This window comes from Theropithecus gelada, chromosome 3 (assembly GCF_003255815.1).
Source record: "Theropithecus gelada isolate Dixy chromosome 3, Tgel_1.0, whole genome shotgun sequence".
Lineage (NCBI taxonomy): Eukaryota > Metazoa > Chordata > Mammalia > Primates > Cercopithecidae > Theropithecus > Theropithecus gelada.
The window spans coordinates 175,048,321-175,065,430 of record NC_037670.1 but is presented as its reverse complement, the minus strand read 5'-3'; the positions used below and the strand labels follow the sequence as shown (position 1 = coordinate 175,065,430).

General features: G+C 55.9%; 1 protein-coding gene across 6 annotated transcripts in view; it reads right to left on the bottom strand.

Annotated features, from left to right (window-relative positions):
• The window catches only part of NOS3 (nitric oxide synthase 3), a 24,655-nt gene extending 7,545 nt beyond the window's left edge, over positions 1–17,110 (bottom strand). Inside the window, exons 1-17 of one of the 6 annotated variants that reach the window (XM_025378803.1) lie at positions 16,853–17,110; positions 14,191–14,399; positions 12,839–12,950; positions 11,980–12,128; positions 11,523–11,685; positions 10,067–10,158; positions 9,835–9,976; positions 9,429–9,568; positions 9,150–9,324; positions 7,775–7,876; positions 6,951–7,145; positions 6,759–6,832; positions 6,439–6,583; positions 6,091–6,195; positions 1,296–1,363; positions 784–900; positions 513–687 (exon numbers count right to left, since the gene is read on the bottom strand). In XM_025378803.1, coding sequence (XP_025234588.1) covers positions 513–687; positions 784–900; positions 1,296–1,363; positions 6,091–6,195; positions 6,439–6,583; positions 6,759–6,832; positions 6,951–7,145; positions 7,775–7,876; positions 9,150–9,324; positions 9,429–9,568; positions 9,835–9,976; positions 10,067–10,158; positions 11,523–11,685; positions 11,980–12,128; positions 12,839–12,950; positions 14,191–14,348 — 2,112 coding nt within the window. In that variant the 5' untranslated portion in view covers positions 14,349–14,399; positions 16,853–17,110. Of the gene's footprint in view, positions 1–512; positions 688–783; positions 901–1,295; positions 1,364–4,496; positions 5,282–6,090; positions 6,196–6,438; positions 6,584–6,758; positions 6,833–6,950; positions 7,146–7,774; positions 7,877–9,149; positions 9,325–9,428; positions 9,569–9,834; positions 9,977–10,066; positions 10,159–11,522; positions 11,686–11,979; positions 12,129–12,838; positions 12,951–14,190; positions 14,659–16,852 lie in introns of those variants that run through there. The other 5 variants (XM_025378802.1, XM_025378805.1, XM_025378806.1 and 2 more) reach the window with 5 other exon arrangements.

Sequence of the window (17,110 nt, the reverse complement as noted above, 5' to 3'; positions counted from 1 at the left end):
GCTCCCAGGGACCCACCTCTCCTTGAGCTTGCTTGCCTGGCCCCGGACCAGTTCTGTGGTGCAGGCACCGCCCCAGGCTGTCTGGCCTCTGACTTCCTGTGGCTTCTGTGCTGGCCTCAGCTTCAGCCTTTGCCTCTGTCTGACCTTCTCTCCGTCCCTTCCTTCTCCCTCCATCCTGCCCATCCTGGGTGGGGTGGCCTGCCCTGCACCCCCTCCCTTTGTGCACCCACTCATGAGGCCCAGCCTGTGCCTAGCTGAAGCTCCCTCCTGCCAGGGCCCTGCCTGCTCGCTTTCGGCTGCACTTCTGCCTGGGCTAGGCACCCCCTGTGGTCGGCAGGGCCACATCGTCTTCTGCCTCTGACCCAGAAAAGCTGGCTATGCCATGGAGAGATGAGGGTAGATTTTGGGAGGAACGGTAAGGGACCAAAGAACCAGACAGAATCAGGACAGAGTGAGGCTGGAGGAGGCATCCCAGGTAGGAGGAGTCAGAACAGGGGCTGGGCTGGGCTCACCTGGAAGGCAGCCTGGGCCCAGCCGCGGAAGGCCTCCTCCTGGCCACACAGCTCGTCGCCTTGGCCCAGCTGCAGCAGCCGCTCCCCGCCCAGTTCCTCCAGCCGCGTGTCCACCGCACGAGCAAAGGCGCAGAAGTGGGGGTAGGCCCGGGAGCCCAGCCCGAACACACAGAACCTGGGGTGCAGGGGTTGTCACTGGAGCTCCTTTTGCAGCCCACGTTTGCCCAGGCAGCTTGCCCACCCATTGCACCCCTCTTGGTGAGGCCCCGACCTGAGTGTGCCCAGGGCCCCTGCACTGTCTGTGTTACTGGACTCCTTCCTCTTCCGCCGCCAAGAGGACACCAGTGGGTCTGAGCAGGAGATGCTGTTGAAGCGGATCTTATAACTCCTGGCAAGAGAGGACAAAGACGAGGTTGTCACAGGGCCCTGGAGATACATCCCAGGCCCAGGTGCAGCCCCAGGGACAGCCTCAGGGTCTCCGCCTCTGGGACAGGAAAGGCCCTGCCCTTGGGAGGGGCTGAGGGCCAGCATCCCAGGGGCTTCTGAGCCTGGGGCCCTGCCACACCACACCCCCATCTCTGAAGACCTCAGGACTGTCTCGGCTCTCAGAAGCAGGCAGGTCTGGACTGCCGTTCCAGCCTGGAAGGGAGGGCATCCTAGAACCCTGGCTTTTGGTGGGAAAACGAGTCGAGGCACAGAGGGAGGGCTTTTCAGACCCGCTTTCTGTTTGTGTCTCCAAATGCCTCAGCTCCCCCAGCCCCCTCAAACTCTCAGCCAACTCACTTGTGCTGTTCCGGCCGAGGGGAGCTGTTGTAGGGACCGGACATCTCCATCAGGGCAGCTGCAAAGCTCTGGCGAGGGGAGCGTTTGCATCAGGGTTAGTTTTGTTTCATTTCAAACAACACAGAAGTTTAAAACTGTACCAGCTGACCCTCATTATTATTGATTCGTAACTTTTAATTTTTGTTTGTTTTGAAAATTTCAAAAGCGATCTGATGTTTTTGAAAAATGACATTACAGAAATGTGAAAAGTAATAAAGACCACCCCATCTTCCCTCCAGGCATATGCACCATTGACAGATGTTAACCTTCCAGCCCTTTTTCCTTGAACGTATGTGCATATTTATAGTATTTTTTAAAAATAAAAGTGGTACCATACTATACTTCCTTGTTTTTAATCAATAATTTTTTTTTTTTTTTTTTTTTAGATGGAGTCTCGCTTTGTTACCCAGGCTGGAGTACAGTGGCGCGATCTCACTGCAACCTCTGCCTCCTGGGTTCACATCATTCTCCTGCCTCAGCCTCCCAAGTAGCTGGGACTACAGGCGCCTACCACCGCACCCGGCTAATTTTTTTGTATTTTTAGTAGAGACGGGTTTCACTGTGTTAGCCAGGATGGTCTCGATCTCCTGACGTTGTGATCCGCCTGCCTCGACCTTCCAAAGTGCTGGGATTACAGGTGTGAGCCACCGTGCCCGGCCTTTAATCAGTAATTTATTGCAGGCATCCCTCCAGGCCAATACAACAATATTGACCTAATTAAGTAGTATTGTTTTTAGATATGGGTCTTGCTGTGTTGCCCAGGTTGAGAGGCAGTGGCTCGATCATATTTCACTGTAACCTCGAATTCCTGGGCTTAAGGGATTTTTCTGCCTTCCTAGTAGCTAGATCTATAGGTTTGTGACACCACTCCTGGTTAATTGTTAAATTTTCTGAAGAGATGGAGTCTCACTGTGTTGTTCAGTCTGGCCTTGAACTGGGCTCAAGCAATCCTCCTGCCTGGACTTCCCAAAACATGACCTCATTCTTTTTAGTGGCTACATTGTACTTTACTGAGACTGAAGGGCAGCTGGGTGGTTTGGGAACAATGCGCCCTCAAACGCCCTTGTACCTGTGCCTCGCTCCCACTTTTAAATGCTGGGTAATCCTTAGAAGTGGAGTTGCCGAATCCCCACTTGTTGGGGCAGGCAGATATCCTGCAGCTGCAGGGGAGGGCACGGCTCTTTCTTCAGTCCCAGGTAGCAATGGCTAGGGCAAATCTTTCCTGTTTTAGTGGATTTCATGGGTGGACAAACTCTCAGTTCCTTTGGCAGTGTCCTGGTCACTAGCAGACATTGTGCAGGTTGCCCTCCTCAGAAGACCATGGCCCTGTTTGTGATGCCATGACGAAGCGGCGTGAAGCGGGCCTCCCAGGGGAAGGATGCTGGAAGGAGCGGCATCTGGTGCTCAACTGCAGATGCCTCTGGGTGCTGGTTCCCAGGTTCGCCAGAGTTAGCAAGCGTGATTTGAATTTCATTTTTGAATGTTTTGTCAACGTGCAACACAAGTCCAGAGGTGCACACATGTTGTAAATGTACAGCTCTATAGGTTGTCATAAACTGAACACACCTGTGAAACCGGCATCCCATCGAGAAACATTACCCATGGCTGGGTGCAGTGACTCACGCCTGTAATCCCAGCACTTTGGGAGGCTGAAGCGGGTGGATCACCTGAGGTCAGGGATTCAAGACTAGCCTGGCCAACATGGTGAAACCCCGTCTCTACTAAAAATACAAAAATTAGCTGGCCATGGTGGCAGGCACCTGTAATCCCAACTACTCGGGAGGCTGAGGCAGGAGAATCACTCGAACCGGGGAGGCAGAAGTTGCAGTGAGCCGAGATCACGCCATTGCACTCCAGCCTGGGCAACAGAATGAGACTCCATCTCAAAAAAAAAAAAAGAAAAAGAGAAGGAAAAAAAGAAACATTACCCGCATCCTAGAAGCCACCTTTGTGCCTCCTTCGTGTCACTGCCACCCCCACCCCAGTGACTATCTCCTCTCCCAATTTCTCACTCCATGGATTAGTTCTGCCTGTTTCTGAACTTTATATAAAGTGAATCCTGTAGTACAGTGTGTATTCTTTGGTCTGGCTTTTTTTTTCTCTTCACATTTTTTTGAGATTCACCTGCATTGTTGTGTGTGGTTGTCTTTTGTTCACACTTAGTGCGATATGGCACTTGAATATACCAGAATTTATCCGTTTTTGTCGATGGTCATTTGAATTGTTTCCAGTGTGGGGTAGTACAAACAAATTTGCTATAAATATTCCTGTTCATATTTTAGTGAATATACCCCATTTTCTGTGAGCTGTATTCCTAGATTTGTTAAAAGTTTGGCATAAAATTACATACATTGAACTGCACAGATCTTAAAGGGCAGTTTAATTTGCTTTGCTGTTTGACAGTTTTATTTAATTTAATTGATTAATTAATTTATTTATTTTTTGAGACGGAGTCTCGCTCTGCCGCCCAGGCTGGAGTGCAGTGGCTGGATCTCAGCTCACTGCAAGCTCCGCCTCCCGGGTTCACGCCATTCTCCTGCCTCAGCCTCCCGAGTAGCTGGGACTACAGGCGCCTGCCACCTCGCCCGGCTGGTTTTTTGTATTTTTTTAGTAGAGACGGGGTTTCACCGTGTTAGCCAGGATGGTCTTGATCTCCTGACCTCGTGATCTGCCCGTCTCAGCCTCCCAAAGTGCTGGGATTACAGGCTTGAGCCACCGTGCCCGGCTGACAGATTAGTTTTATTTATTTGTATTTTATTTTGAGTAGAATTCTTGCTCTGTCACCCACCCACGCTGGAGTGCAGTGGCGTGATCTCAGCTCACTGCAACCTCCACCTCCCAGGTTCAAGCAATTCTCCTGCCTCAGCCTCCTGAGTAGCTGGGATTACAGGTGTGCACCACCACGCCCAGCTAATTTTTGTATTTTTAGTAGAGATAGGGTTTTGCCATGTTGGCCAGGCTGGTCTTGAGCTTCTGACCTCAAGTGATCTGCCCACCTGGGCCTCCCAAAGTGCTGGGATTACAGGCGTGAGCCACCGCGCCTGGCCTGGCAGTTTTATTTTTTAAAAAAGAGATTCAACATGCATCTACCCTATGACCTACCAATTCTACTCCTAGGTATTTATCCAAGAGAAATAAAAACATAAGCCCACAAAAGCCGGGTACAAGAATGTTCATAACAGCTTTATTCATAATAGCCCCGACCTGGAAACAGCCCAAGTGTCACCAACAGGAGAACGGATAAACAAACTGGGGATATTCACACAATGAACGGCACTCGGCAGCAGAATGAGTGAAATACTGAGTCATGCAACAACACGGGTGGGCCTCAAAAACAGACTCAGCAGGAGATGCCATAACACTGCGTGCTTCCATCTCGGTGCTGTTCTAGAGCAGGTGAAACTAATCTGTGGTGACAGACACTTCTGACAGAGAGACAGACTGGAAAGGGATTCACATGAGGAACTGATGAGGGAACTTTCCAGGGTGATGAAAATGTGCTATGCCTTGTGAAGGCTGTAGCTTATATGGGTGTCTATACACCTTTATGCTAAAAAAAAGTCAATTGCTGGTGCTATTTTTCTTTAAAAGGTAGGTCAGAATGGGGGCTGAAATGGACACTAAGGCAGCAAAAAGGCTTTCACCAGATTCAAGCTTGCTTACGATACTGAGGGCCTGGTGCAGTGGCTCACGTCTATAATCCCAGTACTTTGGGAGGCCAAGGCAGGTGGATTGCTTGAACCCAGGAGTTAGAGACCAGCCTGGGCAACATGGCGAAACCCCATCTCTACAAAAAATACAAAAATTAGCTAGGCATCATGGCATGTGGCTGTGGTCCCAGCTACTTGGGAGGCTGAAGTGGCAGGATTGCTTGAGTCTGGGAGGTTGAGGCTGCAGTGAGCCATGATCGTACTACTGCACTCCAGCCTGGGCCACAAAGTGAGACCCTGTCTCAAAGGAAAAAAAAAAGAGTACTGAGGAGGTACTTAGTGCTAATAAGGGCTTTAACACCTAGAAGCTGGAGCAGGTAAGACCCAGAAATGAACCTAGCCTGGGGCAGCTCAGAGACACCTACGCTTGCAAGAGAAGGCATTCAATGATGGCACTCTAGCTTTGTGTTTCTTTTTAAAAAGTGAAGTTATTTAATCTATGTTGGCATTGAAACAGCTCTCTATTTCTTCTTTTAAAAAAGGAACCTGTGGCAGGAGGATCTCTTGAGGCTAGGAGTTCAAGGCCAGCCTGGGCAACATAAATAGATTCTCAAAATAAATAAAACAAAGAAAAGAAAAGAAAATGCTGGAATAGTGTTGTACGTGTTGTAAACGTACAGCTCTATGGATTTTTACAAACTGAACACACCTGTGTAACCGGCATTCCATTAAGAAACATTACCCACATCCTAGAAGCCGCCCTCAGTGACATATCCCTATTTTTCTTGTTAGTGCCTGAGCACAGTCTAACCTCTTGGTCAGCCAGGACACGCCTTCCTTGTATTAAAAACTTGCACTGATAATGGAAATGACTTGGGGACGCAGTTCAGCAGATGTGCTTGTAGGCGGGCAGCCATGTGGATGGGCTAGGAGTGTGGCTTGTGTGGGGTTTCAGGCTCCAGGGGTCTCTTAGCATCATCTCCCTTTCCATCCTGGTGTGTGTGTGTGCGTGTATGTGTGTGTGTGTTGGGCAGAGGTTCCTGCCCAGTCACTCCAATTCTGAGTCTCTCCTCATTCCCAGCAGCCCCTTTCGTGGAAGCTCTCACCTCTCCATTCTCCGGGGGATCCCCATTCCCGAATGTGCTGGTTACCACCAGCACCAGCGTCTCGTGTTCGAGGGACACCACGTCATACTCATCCATACACAGGACCTGTGGGTGGGAAGACAGATATCCTGGGTTCTGTGACCCCCGGAGGCCCTGTCCTCCTCGCTCTGGCCTCCCTGGCAGTGCAAGATTCAGGCCCCAATTTGATCTCTAAAGACCTGTGGTTCCGGGTGTCAAGTCACACCTGTGAGTCCTGACTTTTAACACTTCCTGTCCTCCAGGGCACCCCTGAAGATACTGATAGAGCCCCCTCTTTCTAGCTCTCTGCTCCCCTGGGCTCAGCCCTACCCGGGGATCAAAAGCCTTCCGGAAAAGTCTCCCCAGCTGCTGTGCGTAGCTCTGGGCCCGGCCAGTCTCGGAGCCATACAGGATTGTCGCCTTCACTCGCTTCGCCATCACGGTGCCCATGAGCGAGGCAGAGATCTTCACGGCACTGCGGGAGAGGGAGGCGTGAGGGTGTCCCAGGTGCACAGAGGCAGGGCCTCCCCAGGCAAGGGTCCACTCCCCTCACAACAGGGTTTTGGGGTACTGAGTGGTGGGCCCAGAACACTGCTGGGGGCAGGGTCCCCCAGGGTGCATGGGGGAGGGCAGTGCTCCTGGGTACCCACTTGGCCACTTCTTTAAAGGTCTTCTTCCTGGTGATGCCGGTGCCCTTGGCCGCACTCCCCTTCCAGGGGTCTGGCTGCAGAGAGGTGATGGGGTTGGGAGGGGAGGTAAAGAAAAGGAAAGGTTAGAGGTCCCCAGGGGCTGCATAGAATTAGAGCTGGGCCCAGGCTGGCAGAGCCAGTTAGGGTGGGCACCTGGTAGCGGAAGGCTGGGGACAGGAAATAGTTGACCATCTCCTGATGGAAGACAGGAGTGAGGCTGCCCGAGATGGGGGGCACGATCCAGGCCCAGTCTGCAGGGCAGCCCCCCCTGGCCTTCTGCTCATTCTCCAGGTGCTTCATGAAGGAGGCTGTGGCGGCGTGGTGGTCCACAATGGTAACTTTGGCCAGCTGGAAGGGAGAGAGGGGGGAGAGGCTCAGACCAGACCCACAGACCTCGCCCATTCTCCTTCCACCACTCCTGTCACCCAAAACCACATGTGCCTAGGTTACCCCTCATCTAACACACCCCGTGTCTCCTCAAACCACAATGTCGCCCTCACCCCAAACTGCATCATGCATGGTCATGCTCCAAGTTCAACATGAAACAACAGCTCTGATCTCCAGCATCTATATGCCTGGCCCCCAAACCAAAGAGCCCACAGAAATTCTCTGCAGGCCCCTGTTTCCTCAAACTATGACTCCTGGTGTGCCCTCCATCCTAGTATTCGTTTCCAGGATCCAGTGGGTCCCCACAAACTAAAATACCCAATATGCCCTGAGAATCAATATGACTGGGCATGCTGTAAACAGCAAGGTCCCTAGCACACAGTAAGCCGCCAGATGACAGCACCTGGAATAGTACCTGCCCTGTCCCCGAACCGCAGGCCAGTGTGTGCCATGGCACTGGGACTATGGAACTTCTTCTGCCTGTCCAAATCCTTCCTCAGTTTCTAAATGGCTCCCTCTCCTCCAACCCCCGCCCCTGCTGCCCCTGTACGCAAACCCTTTGCCTTCCTGGCCAGTCTGGGCCTATGCACCTGGTAACTGTGCAGCACGGCCACGTTGATTTCCACCGCTGCCTTGTCTTTCCATAGGGACGAAGTTGTCCGGGTATCCAGGTCCATGCAGACAGCCACGTCCTGGGGCAGGAGGGTGTGTGGTGTTGGTAGGGACAGAGATGATGGGGGTGGGGTGGGGAGACTATCTGTTTCCCACGCATGGCTGGGAGGAGTGAGGTGGGTGGTGTCCACTGGGAGGCCTGGCTGTCGAGTGGACTGGTTCAGATTTTTGCCTGCAAAGGCACCTCAGAGCAGAGAGGGATCTTGGGCCAGTCACTCCTCAGCCCCGGGCTTTAATTTCTCATCTATAAAATGGGTCTTAACCTTTTCCGAGTCAAGGTCCCCTTTGAGAATCTGATGAAAGCTCTAGAGCTATGGGTCCTATACCTGGAAGAACAACTACATGTTCACACCTACGCCCATGCCCCCCTCACCCACCTACTCACACTCACACCCACCCACAAACTCACACACTGACACCCGCCCACCCCCACAAACCCACAATTTCACACTCACTGCCTACACACACCCACACTCACACCCACACCTACACAGCCACACTCTCACACTCACCCCCTACACACCCCCACAAACTGATACCTACCCCTACAAACCCACACACACTCACCCCTACACACCCCCACAAACCCACACTCACCTACCCCTACAAACCCACACACTCACACTCACCCCCTACACACCCCCACAAACCCACACTCACCTACCCCTACAAACCCACATATTCACACTCACCCCCATACAACCCCACAAACCCACACTCACCTACCCCTGCAAACCCACACATTCACACTCACCCCCTATACAACCCCACAAACCCACACTCACCTACCCCTGCAAACCCACACATTCACACTCACCTACCCCAACAAACCCATGCACTCAAGCACCCTACACACACCCACAAACCCACACTCACCTACCCCTACAAATCCACACATTCACACTCACCCCCATACAACCCCAGAAACCCACACTCACCTACCCCTGCAAACCCACACACTCTCACCCCCTACGCACCCCCACAAACCCACATTCACCTACCCCTACAAACCCACATACTCTCACCCCCTACACACACCCACAAACCCACACCCACCCACCCCCACAAACCCACACACTCACACTCACCCACTCACACCCCCCCACACACACCCTCCCATCCCCCCACCCCTTTGCCTCAGTGGTTCCAGAGCTCGTCCTCAGTTCCTATTTAGGAGGCAGCCCTGGACCTGCTCTGATTGTCCCCGTGGCTGGCATTTTGGGGATGGAGTGAGAGCCAGACTCCCGCCTGGGGCAGGGACATTCGGTGCCTGAGCCCCACCCCACGCCTCACCTCCAGGATGTTGTAGCGGTGAGGGTCACACAGGTTCCTCGTGCCGATCTCAGTGCTCATGTACCAGCCACTGAAGGGGGCTGCGGGGAACTCCAGGCCCCCAATTTCCAGCAGCATGTTGGACACTGCTGGGAGGGCGTACCAGCGCAGGCCCAGGGCTGCAAACCACTCCAGCCTGGGGGTGTTGGGGTGTGGGATCAGCACCCTCTTGCAGGCCCTCCTCGAGAGGCTCAGGGATGGCCCCCTCCATCCCACCCAGTCAATCTCTTTGGTGCTTACGTAGGGTGCTCCAGGGGCACCTCAAGGACCAGCTCAGGGGGCAGAAGGAAGAGTTCTGGGGGCTCATCCGGGGCCTGCAGCAGCAGGGGCAGCACGTCAAAGCGACCGTTTCCTGGGGTCCAGCCATGCTGAATGCAGAGCTGTGGGGAGCGGGCCAGAGGGGGGCCTGGGGGCTGAGCCTCATGCCCTCCTCAGGGACCCCTCTGTCCACTGTCTCCTGCCTTCAACTCCAGGACCCCTCATTGACTGGGTCTCTGTGACCACCCAGGCACTCCTCCTTTGGCGTTTTTCATCCTTTATCTCACCGAGGCTCCCCTCTTCCTGCCTGGATTCCCAGAGCCTTCTCCCACTGGTTTCCTCATTCTCCACCTTGGGGACACCCTTGTTGGTGGTTCTCGGTGCCCACCTCGGTGATCTCGACGTTGGCTGGGTCCCCCCGCACAGAGCCGTCCTGCTGCCGGTAGCCCGCATAGCGCACCAGCTGGCTGTTCCAGATTCGGAAGTCTCCTCGGCCAGGGCAGCGCTGCGGGAACACTGTGATGGCCGAGCTGGCATGCATGGGGAAAGAGCTGGTCAGAGCCCTGCCTTCCCTGCCTCGGGGGAGAAGGCTGGGGCCTGGTGTGGTGGGGAGCACTCACCGAAGGTTGCCCCGGTTGGTGGCGTATTTGATGTGGTTGCAGATGTAGGTGAACATTTCCTGTGCAGACCTGCAGTCCCGGGCATCGAACACCTGAGCCAGCCGAGGCAGCGAGAGAGGAGGGTGAGGAGAGAGACGGGATCTTGAGTATCAGCCCCAGAGGAGCTGCTGATGAGGAGGCAGGGGCCATGGTTCACCCCATGGCGCCCTCCTGACCATTGGCATCCACACTGATCCCTTCCTGCCCTGCTGTCTGACATATGTAGCACCATCCGGGCTACTCCTCATCTCCTCCCTGGGCCAGGTGTCTCCCCATCCCTACAGAAGCTGACTTGGTACCCAGTACAGAGGAGGGACTCAGCCTCTGTCAAACTGATGCTTGGGTTAGGCACTAACAGATGTCTAAGAGGCCACCTAAGAGTGTGGGCAGCAAATCCCCCATGATCCATGGCACTCAAGAAATGACGGGTGACCCCAGCCAGCCATCTGATTTTATTTGAGCACATGGATGGTAGGAAGGGAAGGCTGCACCAGGGGCCTCCTAGGACCCTGCTCATCCTGACATTCTAGGGCTTGGAGGAGCTGTCTTGGCTGGCTGAGTGGAGGCCCCAGGAGGAGGCTGGGAGGTCCCACTCTTGCCTGAGGGAGGGGGAAACATGTGCCAGTGACAGGGGCAGGGGAGTGGCAGGGACCAGCCTGGGGTCAAGGGAGGGACGCAGCTCTGAGTGGGGTCCACTATGGCAGCTCAGATGGATCAAAGTTGAGTTAAAGCTTTGAACAACTTAGAGTGTCAGGCAAGTGTCAGATAGGATTGTTTTTATTTTATTTGAGGCTCCTTTGGGATTCACTGGGCACGTGGCTTTATTTCAAACTCTTTGGCGGCCAGTGATGGTGAAGGAGGCCAAGGCCATGGGACCAAGTCCCCCATGGGGCAGCTTGCTTCTCTCAGTGCTGTGGTCACAGGCTGTTCCAGTAACCAAGGCCAGCCCTGAGTCTGTGGGCTGGGGTGTGAGGGAGGGTGCACGTCGAGGCAGGGGAACTGGGGGAGCAGCGGGTGTGGGTGAGGGGCTGTACTGGACTGGCCTAGCAGGAGAAGCCTTCTCCCTTGGGGGAGAAGCAGCAGCCAGGGCTTTCCAGGAGGCTGCTCCTGCTACTGACAGAACCGCCCAAGGAAGCTCCGCTCAGCTGTCCTCACCCCTGCAGCAGGTCTAGACTTCTTTCCCCTCCTCTAGCCAAGGCACTACCATAGGGCCTAATAACCAGGTCTTCACTACTGGGTTGAGGTTCCCCTGGGTGCTGAGGGTGGGGCGGTCCCCCTACCTTTCCCGTCTCTAAGGGAACAGGCAAGGATCTCCCCCACTGTTTGGGACCTCCCGGTCCCTGGGAAGCCTCAGGAACTGCCCCGCCACCCCGCTCCCCTTTTAGTAGTGCCTGGCTCTCTTGCTTGCTGGCCTCACCTGCAGCTTCCCCCACTGGATCCGGCCCACACAGCGGGGAGCGTTGCGCCAGGCCTGCTTGGCCCCGAACACGAGCTCGCTCTCCCTAAGCTGGTAGGTGCCTGTGGCTGCCACCTCGGCTTCCACCTCTCGAAGCCGCTGTTCGTGGGCCTGGGAGCCGCTCCTGGGGAGGAGAGGGGTAACAAAGGGACAAGCAGGAAGTTGTGTGGGACAGGGAGGCCCTCCTCCAGGCTATGTGTGAGCGCTGGGGGAGGGCAGGAGGGGCTCATGTGGTGTTGGGATCTGGGAAGGGAGTAGGCCACGTTGGGATCTGGGAAGGGAGTGGGCCGCCTTGGGATCTGGGAAGGGAGTGGGCCGCCTTGGGATCTGGGAAGGGAGTGGGTCGAGGGAAGGTCCTCATGGGGGTTCTGGGGCCTCAGTGGAACAAGGGAGGCTGTGGCGTCCGGGAAGCTATCACCTCCTGATGGAGCTGTAGTACTGGTTGATGAAGTCCCGGGCCTGACTCAGCAGCTGCTCAGGGGCCGGGGGGCCAGGGGAGGGCCGGCCCTGTAGTTTCCGTGGAAATACCAGGGAGCCCAGGCAGCGTCTTGGGGTGCAGGGCCCATCCTGGGTCGAGGGAGTGCAAAGGTCAGGCCAGGCCAGGGAGCAGGGGTGGGACAGGAATGGGGGAGAGGGAGGAAGGGTGCATGGGTGGAACAGGGGAAAGGGAGAGGGATGCAGGGTTGGGATGGGGGAGAGAGAGGAGGGGTACAGAGGTGGGATGGGGGAGCGGGAGGAAAGGTGCAGGGGTGGGATGGGGGAAAGGGAGGAGGGGTGCAGGGGTGGGATGGGGAGAGGGAGGAGGGGTACAGAGATAGGATGGGGAGAGAGAGGAAGGGTGCAGGGGTGGGACAGGGGAGAGGGAGGAGGGGTGCAGGGGTGGGATGGGGAGAGGGAGGAGGGATGCAGGCGTGGTATGGGGGAGAGGGAGGAGGGGTGGAGGGGTGGGACAGGGGAGAGGGAGGAGGGGTACACGGGTGGGATGGGGAGAGGGAGGGGGTGCAGGAGTGGGATGGGGAGAGGGAGGAGGGGTGCAGGGGTGGGACGGGGAGAGCTTGAACCAGGGTGCGGGGGTAAGGCTGGAGGCTGAGGGTCACCCAAGTCCCGTGCATGTCCCTCAACTCCGCTGGTTCTTCCCAGTCCTCTCCTCTTTTTGGAAACAAGAGGCCAATTCAGAGAAGGGTGGCGCTTCCCTCTCCAGCCCCATCTGAGGCCTGGCCTTACCCACCCTTTCCCCTGGAGACGATGGGGATGGGGACACGGCAGGCCAGCCTCACCTGCTGCGCCTGGGCGCTGAGGGTGTCATAGGCGATGCTCCCCACCTCCCAGTTCTTCACACGAGGGAACTTGGGCCCCTCCGGGGGCTGGGTTAGCGGGGAGCTCGGGGGGCTGTTGGGAGCCAGGGATAGGGTCATCAGGAAAGGGTTTGTTTCCTTTTAGCCTCCCCAGATGTCACCCGGAGGCCACTGTTACAGCACTGGCGATCTCAAGGCCCACCTGCTGCATGCCTTCTGACGTCCCCCATGCCTTAGTAGGTAGGCGTGAGCTGTGCCTCTGTTTATAGACCAGGGTCCTGGGCCACAAGGGCTGCTGGTGCTGAGCTCCTGAGTCCCTGCCCAGAGGCTGAGTTTGTACCCCACCTGCAGCACCTGCTTCACCTCTTCTGGAGATGGGGTGTCCAATCCCCGCAAAGTTGCTATAAGCCCTACCCTGAGGGGGACAGAGCCTGGTGCTTGAGTAGAGGGAAGCCCTGCAGGGATTCCTCAGCCCTGATTTCCCTCCACACTCACACCCCCTCCTGACAGTAGCCCCTTGTGTGAAGGGAAGCCTCGCAGGCCTTATCACTTCCTCCCAGAGCCACCAGCGGCAGGGAGGAAGGGAGGGACTCAGGCCAAGGGTGCGCCTGAGCAGCAGGGCCCCAGCCCTCAGCCTTCCCCGCATAGCTGCCTGCAGCCCCAGCCTGCTCCCCTGGCCTGGCACCCCACCAGGCCTCTGGGTCCTTCCTCTCTACTGGGACCTCTGCCCCAGGGAGGACTCTTCTGGCAACTGCATGGTCCAGTTTTCGGGTGACAGCCACTAGGAGAGGGGGCTGGAGCAGGGGAAAAAAGCCTGGTGGCTCTGTCTTCTCAGTCCCCTTACCCCAAGGGCCTGAGTCTCCTGCCCAACTCTCTCCCTCTTCTGGGAGACCCCACCTTCTCACTCTCCTGTAACCACTGCTGTCAGCTCCTTTCTTCTCCGGCTAAATAATCATCGCTGTGGTTGAATGCTTGCTGTGAGCTAGAAACTTACTACCCCACGGAGTAAGTATTGCCGTATCTCCGTTCTACATAAATGGAGGTTCCGAGAGGTTAAGTAACTTGCTCAAACAGCTCTTGGCGGCAGAGCAGCATTCAAACCCTGGCCGGATTCTATAGCTGGCAACCTTACTCCCAGCTTTCACCTGCCGACTCTGATCCTGGTCTCCTTTCTGAGCCTCCCAGACTGTCCTGTTCTGTGCACACCGATAGCCCTTTTGCATTTGTGACCTGGCCCTCCTGGCTGGGCTACAGGTTCCAGACCTTCCCAGCCCCAGGCTTCAGGCCTTGACACCACCCTTGTGCCCACCTACTCCTAGCTGCCTGGCCCTTACCTGTGTTCTGGTGCTGGCGGGGGTAGGGATGCGGGGGCCCGGCTGGGCTCAGGGGCTGAGGTGGCTGGGCCCTGCTTGCCGCACAGCCCAAGGCCCAGCCCCAGTCCCAGGCCACAAGGTGGCCCAGGTTCCTGGGCCACGCTCTTCAAGTTGCCCATGTCACTGTGCGTCCACTCTGCTGCCTGCTCCAGCAGAGCCCTGGCCTTTTCCTTAGGAAGAGGGAGTGGACTGAGAGGAGGGGGCAGTGGGAGGGGGCTCTCCAGGGCTGGCCCTCGCCCCGCCCCTGTCCCATACACAATGGGACAGGAACAAGCCCGGCTGGGAGGCTCTAAAGCCTCAGCTCCACGCCCGCCGGCCTGGAGGGTGGGGGGCCGGACGCCTGGGTTCCGCTGTGAGGACTGAGGCTGATAAGTGGGACCCAGGTGTCCAGCAGAGCCCTGGGGCTGCAGCATGGGGGCTGGGGCATGGGGGAGTGGCAAGGTAGAGCCACCAGGGGGTCATAAACGCCCTTCTGTGATGTGGCACCAGACAGAAGGGCCTTTGGCCTCACCCCTGTGAACCTTTCCCTGAAGGGTCGGGCAGAAGGTGAGCACCCCTTCTGCAGCAGGGCATGGCATGGCATCCCACACTCTCAGTGACCACAGGGACCTCTAGGGTCACACAGGTTCTCTCCTTCACCTCCCCCTATACATACAAGAGCTCCTGGATCCCTACCCCTGAGTTCTTTTGGGTTCTTGGGGATAGAGGCCCAGCAAGGATGCAGTGACTTTTTGTCCTTGAGTCTGACATTAGGGTATCCCTTCCCCTCCCAGCCCCAATTTCCTGGAACCCCCACACCCCCATGACTCAAGTGGGGGACACAAAAGAGCAGGAAGTTGCCATCCAGGGCCTCCACCCCCACCCTGTCATTCAGTGACGCATGCTTCCCAGGGCTGCAGGTCAGCAGAGAGACTAGGGCCGAGGCAGGGTCAGCCGGCCAGGGAAGAGCTTGATGCCTTGGTGAGAGCATGTGGGGCTAGGGAAACTACAGTTCCCAGAATGCAGGTGGGGCGTACCAGTGCTCTCAAAGCACTTCAGGCCAGAGTGCATGCTGGGGTTTGTAGTTCTGTGCCATCTTGTGGGGGCTGGAGAAAGGCCACTAGCTGGACATCTGGTCCACAGGGGTCGAAGCCTTGTGATTTTGAGACCTCAGAGACTGAGAGAAAATTCAAGAAAGAAACAGAAGCTGAGAGACTGGGAGAGGCAGAGACTGGGAGCGGCAGGCAGACAAACAAACAAGAGAATTTTTGTTGGCCAGACTCCTCTGAAAAGCAGTGGAGGATAAGATTGGGGTGGGTCTGGGTGGGGGGCAGGCAGGCGGAAGGAACGGGCTGTGCTCAGAGCTCTGGGGTCACACCAAGAAGGTGGGGTCTGCCAGTTTTGGAGGGTGGAGGGTGAAGGGGCCTCATAAGCGTGCAGAAGGCTGCTCCTGGACACTAGTGTGCCCTGCTGCCCCTGTCTCAGGAGGAGGGAGATGGAAGGGTGGCTTGGGCTTTGTCCCATGGCCCCAAGCCTGAGGCCCCACCCCACCCCACCACCTCGCCTTCCCAGTGGGGCAGGGGATGGAATGTAGCCCCTACTTTTCAGGCATCTTCTACCATGCTGGAGGAGACAACAGATCCCAAGTCTGGCTTCAATATTCAGCCACCACTTGAAATGTGCATGACCAAGGATGACTCATTTTCCTAGGTCCCGGTTAATGGAGCTGTGACTGGCATCCTTGGGGTCAAGGTGACAGCCAGCATCAGATGCTGACATCCTTCTGTCTTTTTTTTTAGACAGAGTCTTGCTCTGTCACCCAGGCTGGAGTGCAGTGGCATGATCTTGGTTCATTGCAACCTCTGCCTCCCGGAGTAATTCTCATGCCTCAGCCTTCCGAGGACAACAGGCATCCGCCACCACACCTGGCTAATTTTTTTTTTTTTTTGAGATGGAGTCTCGCTTCTGTCGCCCAGGCTGGAATGCAATGGTGCTATCTTGGCTTACTGCAACCTCCGCCTCCTGGGTTCAAGCGATTCTCCTGCCCCAGGCTCCTGAGTAGCTGAGATTACAGGCACCTGCCACCACACCTAGCTAATTTTTGTATTTTTAGTAGAGACAGGGTTTCACCATGTTGGCCAGGCTGGTCTCGAATTCCTGACCTCAGGTGATCCGCCTGCCTCGACCTTCCAACGGGTTGGGATTCCAGGTGTGAGCTGCAGTGGACTGCCGTTGTCTTCTTGCCTGCACCACTGGCTGTGGCTTGTCCCTGTGGCCTCCTGACCCTTCCCAGGCCTTCCAGTCCCATCTGTGCTCCACGCTGTGCTAGATTCCTCTGGAAAGCAGGGCTTACCTTATGCTCTGGCTCTACCCAAAACCCTCAGCCAAGGCCAAAGCTGCTCCAACGCATTGGCCTGGCCCTCATTTTCCTCAGTGCACTGCTTGAATCCTCTGTTCTAGACAAATGGGCTTTCTCGTGTCTCCCTAATGGTCCTGTGCTTCCCTGCCCCTGAGCCACTACTGTGCTGTTCCCTCCACCTCTCCCTTCCCCCTTTGACAGACGAAAATCTTTCTCTTCCTTGAGGCCTAGCTTGGCCAGCTCTGGAGGTGCACCACCCATGCCTCCCTCCTAGAGAGCAGGTACCTGCTGCAGAAGGTGCTGGTGGCTGACAGCTTCCAGATGCCAGCCTTTAGTCCAAGGCCATGTGCTTCCCTGGAGGCTTGTGTAGGATATAATAAATTCCTCTTCTAAGGTTTTAGACTGTAAATTGTTAAGTACAATGAGTCCTGAGATTCTCTCCAAAGAACCAATGCATCAGTATGTTCAGCTCCCCTGTTCTTTGTTCTTCATTTTAAAGTTTAACTTCCATGTTCTCTTCATCTCCTTGCCCCTAGTTTCAGT